Source organism: Microtus oregoni, unplaced genomic scaffold (assembly GCF_018167655.1).
Source record: "Microtus oregoni isolate MIOR12 unplaced genomic scaffold, Mior012 000009F_ref0000495, whole genome shotgun sequence".
NCBI classification, from domain to species: Eukaryota; Metazoa; Chordata; class Mammalia; order Rodentia; family Cricetidae; genus Microtus; species Microtus oregoni.
Window position 1 is genome coordinate 53,031,501 of NW_024543068.1, and position 6,000 is coordinate 53,037,500.

The 6,000-nt window shown below is 45.8% G+C and overlaps 1 protein-coding gene across 1 annotated transcript in view; it reads left to right on the forward strand.

The window, feature by feature from the left end:
- Lrrc72 (leucine rich repeat containing 72) overlaps nucleotides 1-6,000 on the forward strand; it is a 46,242-nt gene that overhangs the window by 34,040 nt on the left and 6,202 nt on the right. Inside the window, exon 7 of the mRNA XM_041658013.1 lies at nucleotides 5,573-5,662. Coding sequence (XP_041513947.1) covers nucleotides 5,573-5,662 — 90 coding nt within the window. The remainder of the gene's footprint in view (nucleotides 1-5,572; nucleotides 5,663-6,000) is intronic.

Below are 6,000 nucleotides of genomic sequence, written 5' to 3' on the forward strand. Positions count from 1 at the left end.
ATTTATTTATCTGATGTGTAGGGAATCATTCATTCACCCTCTGATTCTGCATTTATTAACAGATCCCAAAGTTGAAGAAAAACCTGATCAGGGCTTCAGTTGGGTTTACAATTATATAGCTTGTAGACAAGGTTCTTGAAGGAGCTATTTGCACAATTTGCTGCATGTAAAATTAATCACTTAAGTAAGGCTGTGCTATAAAACAACATCCAGAGGACAGTATGTACCGCTGGCCTTCATAGGAAACAGGGCTATGCATTGAACCAAGATGCTTGGTTCAGAGCTGAATAAACCTAAAATTGAACCCAGGTCCTGGTGTCAAGGGTACATCTGTGCACACATGTCAGGCTTGAGTTAGGGATGAAATACCCACATTCTTTAGAGGCCGGTCTGATAATAAAACATCCTGTCAAGACAGTTCAAACCACCTCTACAAAACCCTGATGACATCATTTGGGTTACAGTCACATGTCCCGCCTGAGGAACCTGCCATGGGTCATTTCCTTGACCTGACTGGAAATGTTTGGTAGCTTGTGGTCCCATGCCCTATTCTGGTTGCAGACAGTCTGTGAGGAAATGGTGAACACTCAGCAGACAGCTAACATCTGTGTTCGGATGTCCTCACGGTAGCTTCTCAGTAGACCCATTGCCATCTTAGAATGGACTCAGCTCATTAAAACGAGAAAACTATGCATTTCAAATGTTGCAATTTTTCCTCTTTTCAAGTAAGAAAACCATGTAAAAATGTAAAGTGTTTCTACTTCAATCATAAGTTCTTCCGAGGGTGAGAAAACAGCCTGGGGATAAGGTTTCAACCCATTTCAACACTGCACCCTCCTCTGGCATTTATGAGAAAAATTACCAACAATTGCCCAGGAGACAGAGGGCTGGGAGCTTCAGGGAGGCCTGCAGCCAGAAGCAGAGTGTGAGGTCTGGTGCCTGGAATTCCTGTCTTCCAGGCCAGGCAGGGCCCCACCTCCACTCTGCAGGAGGTCTACCTTTCCACGCCCTCCCTGTGAAGTTCCATCTTTCCCTTCTGCCCTCCAAACTCTGCAAAAGGGAATCCTCTTGTGTCAGTCCACTGTACCAGGAACGAGTCTTCTCCCCTTTGTCAGCCTGCTCTTTGATGAAACACCATGGCCAAAAGCAAGCTGGGAAGGAAAGGCTTTGGCTTACACTTCACATCACAGCCCATCACTGAAGCAAGTCAGGATAGGAACTCAAACAGGGCAGCGCAGAGTTGGTACAGAGGCCATGGAGGGGTGTTGCTTGCTGGCTTGCTCCACGTGGCTTGCTCAGCCTGCTTTCTTAGAGAACCCAGGACCACCAGCCCAGGAATGGCCCACACACAATGGTCTAGGACCTCTCCCATCAATCACTAATTAAGAAAATGCTCTACAGGCTTGTCTTCATCCTGATTTGATGGACGTATTTTTCTCAATTGAGGTTTCCTGCTTTCAGATAGTGCTAGCTGGTGTCAGGTTGTCATAAAACTAACCAGCACACAGCAGTAAATGCAAAAATATCAATAAGGCTCTTAACCCATTGCCTTGTTCCTACTCTTTGCTCTTCTCTCTCAGATTCTCTACATTCTGCTAATGTAGGCAGAGGCTGCTTGTTCATTCCCAGTCGCCCAGACCCTAAATAACCACACAGAAACTATATTAATTACAACCCTGCTGGGCCTATAGCTCAGGATTCTTATTAACTAACTCTTACATCTTGAGTTAACACATTTCTATTATTTTGTATGTTATCATGAGGTTTGTGGTTTACTGGTAAGGTTCCCAGGGTGTCTGTCTCCTTTGGTGGCTACATGGCGTCTCTCTGACTCTGCCAGCTCTCTCTACTCTCTCTATCTCTTTCAGTCTGGCTATATTCTGCCCTGCTGTAGGCCAACACAGCTTCTTTTATTAACCAATGGTAGTAGAACATATTCACAGCATACATAGGGGAAGCACACATCACACTAAATCCACTTAGCAACTTGCATTTCATAATAGGCTTGACCTTCCTAATGGAGTTTCAGATACAACACACATCTTGCTGGAGGGGCTCTGTGTCTGCACAGCTCCTACCCTCAGCATTCTCTTCTCAGCTGTTGATGAAGGATGCTGGACCTCAAGGCCTCTTCCTCTGAGTCTCTCTGTAATGCCCTTGAGGGTGGTGGACAACCTCTTTCCAACAAGACAGTCTATGAAGCAAACAGAACTCCTAGGTTGTCCCCAGCTGCTTCCGTGAGGAAGGGGATGTTATGTTCTCCCCCTTCCCATCTCTGCTCTATCCCAGTTTCCCTGCTGAAGCAAGGATGGTTGCCTTTCTTAGTGTGCGGAGTGGTAGCTCACAAATTTGGTTAAAAGCAGATAGCGCTACCAAGAGAGACGGAGATTCGGCTTTGTGTGACCTCAAAACCTAGCTGTCTGATCGTAGTTAGCAAGCTGAGCTTTCTTCTGTGGTGTGCTGTTCTGAACGAGTTTTTAATTCCCACGCATGGTTATGCTCATCTATTAAAACAGATATGCTGTTTCTTTGTTGATTACATCAGCTTTTTCCCCCTTGGGAAAAGGGGGTCTTGCGTGTAGCCTAGGTTGATATCTAACTCCAAAAGTAGCCAAGGATGACCTTGAACTTGTGATTGCCCCTGTGATTACAGGTGGATATCACTACACCTCGCTTTGTGTCGTGCTGAGGATTGAACTCAGGGCATCATAGTAGAATTGTAGCCACCCAGCTAGAAGCCCAGTTCACATTATTATTATTATTATTATTATTATTATTATTAAAGTGTTCTAAGAATGTTTGGATCTTTGGGCTGGAGAGATGGCTCAGCTGTTAAAGGCCTAGGCTCACAACCAAAATGACAAGACTATTTGGATCTGTTTCCATGATGGCTTTTAAGTTCTGCTTTAGAAGTTGTTGGGTTTTTTTGTTTTCTTTAAATCAATGGGAGCCAATTATTTAGATGACTCTGTCACTCAGTGTCTTCCTGTCATCTTTCATTAAGGATCTCCGCACGTGTGACTCATCTAACTCAAGTTGGTGCAGCACGGTGGCGGAGACATTTTGATATATTAGTGGGTAAACGTAAATTGCTTAGACTCCGTCTTCCAAATTAAGATAAGCAAGACAGTGCTGGCGCCACTGAGGTGTGCTTCGTAAGTAGCCTAGAGGGAAAGGTGGATTAAATAGTATTAACCTATTGAAAGCGAAAGTGTAAGCAATTTTGCTTCATAGCCGCTGCAGGAATGTGCCCGCCCATACATCACACACGGCTTTCAGAACACTTAGACACAGGAAACTGATTTCATATCTCAGAAACTTAATTTATGGTAATTTTAGGGCCAGTCATCTAAAATGCATAAATCCAGAATATTTAATACATACTAGCGTAGATGTGGGAGGTGGGGATGAAGGGAACTAAAAGCAAGATTGCTTCCTTCTAAAATGCGAGAGCTAGAAAAACAGCAAAGAATAACGGTGAAATGTCTTCCCAATTATCTGTTTTGTTTTTGACTTGTTTTTCTCAGGAAATGTCCTCAGAGGCTAGGGTGACTGTTAGGTTTGCCACCTTTCTGCCCAGGGGGTTTCTGTCTTAAGAGGATGAACAGGGAGCACATGCTTTGCTCTCATGGCTGGGACTTTATTTAGATGCAGTTAGAAGCAGCACAGTCAAGCACTCCTCTCACAAGCATGGGAGGACTTGCGTCCTTTCCCTAGCAACCATGGAAACTGTGCCCAGTGGTGGTCCATGCTTGTGATTCCAGCACTGGGGAGCAGAGAAGGAGGAGCCCTGATACCCCAGTCAGGCTAGTTGGTGGTCTCTGTGCGCCTTTCCACATCCGTCCTTTCAGATCAACTTCACGCAGGTCCGCTTTACATTCCTTTAAGAGCAAACTTTAAGCCAGTTTTCCTGTCTTTTCCCTCACCTCTCCCAATACTTACCTGTTTGTTTGGCCACTCACTCGTCTTCCCATATCTTCCCTTGTTCATTTAACATGTATCCATCATGTGGCAGGTCTCTGCCATGGCTTACTTCAGCTCCCTTTAGAGCTCGTGTAAAGATTTGACTAGCCAGAAAAACTTGTGTTGATACAACACACATCTCAATGTCTTTTATTGACAGAGAATACAGCCGGGTATTGTTTATCTTCAATTTTTAGTGCATTTGTTGTTTTTCAAACGTGCCTCTCCGGTCTTCTTTACGTTGCAAACTATACATCCTAAATGTTAATCATCTCTTATGGGCTCTGATGTTTGATGCAATCGTCCATTTGTTAAAGTCCTCCGTGTCTTATGAATAGTCTAAGAGCAGTGCTCTTAAGTTTGGCAAGGGAGTAAGGGAGCCACGTCTTGTTGAGGGACGCGGCTGTGTGGAAGCGGGAGCTCTTTGCTCTACTGCCATCTAGTGGTCCCCTGCTTTAGGTGTTCTTCAGAAGCAGTCTGAAGATGCCACAATGGAAGACACAAAAACTTCATTTCACAATGTGTCTAAATATTCTCATTTAATATTATGGAAGGATGAACAAATGAAATATGTCACCAGAAAATAAAACACTCAAATTTTCTAGTTGAAGCATTTTTAAAAGTCCCGCCGTGTTGATTCTTTAGGGATGATTACATCAGAAGCACCAGGATCTTCTGAGCTGTTTCCACTGCCGCTTTCTCTCCAGCACCTGTTCCCACCACCTCCCCCTCCCCAACACTGCCCAGGACCTGTTCCCACCACCTTTTCCTTCCCAGCACTATGCAGGACCTATTCTCACCACCTCTTCCTCCCCAGCACTGTATAGGACAAGTTCCCACCTACTCTTCCTCCAACTACTGTCCAGGACCTGCTCCCATCACCTCTTCCTCCCCACCATTGCCCAGGACCTGTTCCCACCACCTCTTCCTCCCCAGCACTATCCAGGACCTGTTCCCACCACCTCTTTTTCCCACCAATGTCCAGGATCTGTTCCCACCACCGCTCCCTCCCCACCCCTGTGCTGCAGAATCAGGTTCATGGCCCATCCCTTAGCCCTACTGCGAACAGAAGCAAGATGATACGAGCATCCACTTCTGTTCAGCTCTGCTCACTGAGGTCTCCCGGTGCTGCTGGTCTGTGCATCCCAGAGCACAGCAACTGTGAGGGTTTAGGGAGAAGCCTGTTGGCCAGTGTACTGTGTCACTGCCCATCTCTGCCCAGCCCCCACCCAGTACTCCCTAGACCAGTACAATTCCGAGTGGCATTTTATGAAAAGCAGCCTAAGACTTACATGGAGCTAGCATCGAGTTCTTCGTTGTCAAACTTACCTATGGACAATCCAAGTTTCCTCTTTTGTGCCAGGTCGGAGCCAAGCTAGCACTGTGTGTGATGGGCAGTGGCAATCAGAAAACTCTGAACAAATGAAAACAACCAGGAGGGAAATGGACGGGGCTCTAAGGAACCACGTGATGAGACTGTGGGCTGCACAACAGGTCTTCCAAGGATGATCCTTGTCCTGTCCACAAGCCTTGCATCTTCTGTCTTCATAGGTGGTAACAAAGAACCATTGTGAAGTCTGACCTCTTATTTTGGATTCTTCCTTTGCAGCTCTGTACCAAAACCCTTTATCCCAGTATAACCTCTACCGTCTGACTATCATCTACCACCTTCCGGGAGTGGAGCTGCTCGACTGGAAGCGTAAGAATACTTCTTTCCCAAAGAAACAGAGTCTGTCTTGTGAATTCGCGCTTCAGAGGGTGCAAGACACCTGGGACAGTTTGTCCTCATGAAAGCAAACCACCAACCAATTGTGAATGGGAGCTGTTCTGTCATTCGCTATGACACGCCAGCTCTCAGGAATTTGCCCTAGCTCAGGAACTCTGCTTAACTAGGTTAGCCTGTTGCCTAGTGGGCGGACAAGTCTCTCCTTTAGCTCAACCTTCAGATATCAGCATAATGGCTGCCAAATTGGGTTTTGGTTTGTTTATTATTTTGTATGGATATGTGTTTGGCTGCATATGCGTCTCTGCACCACA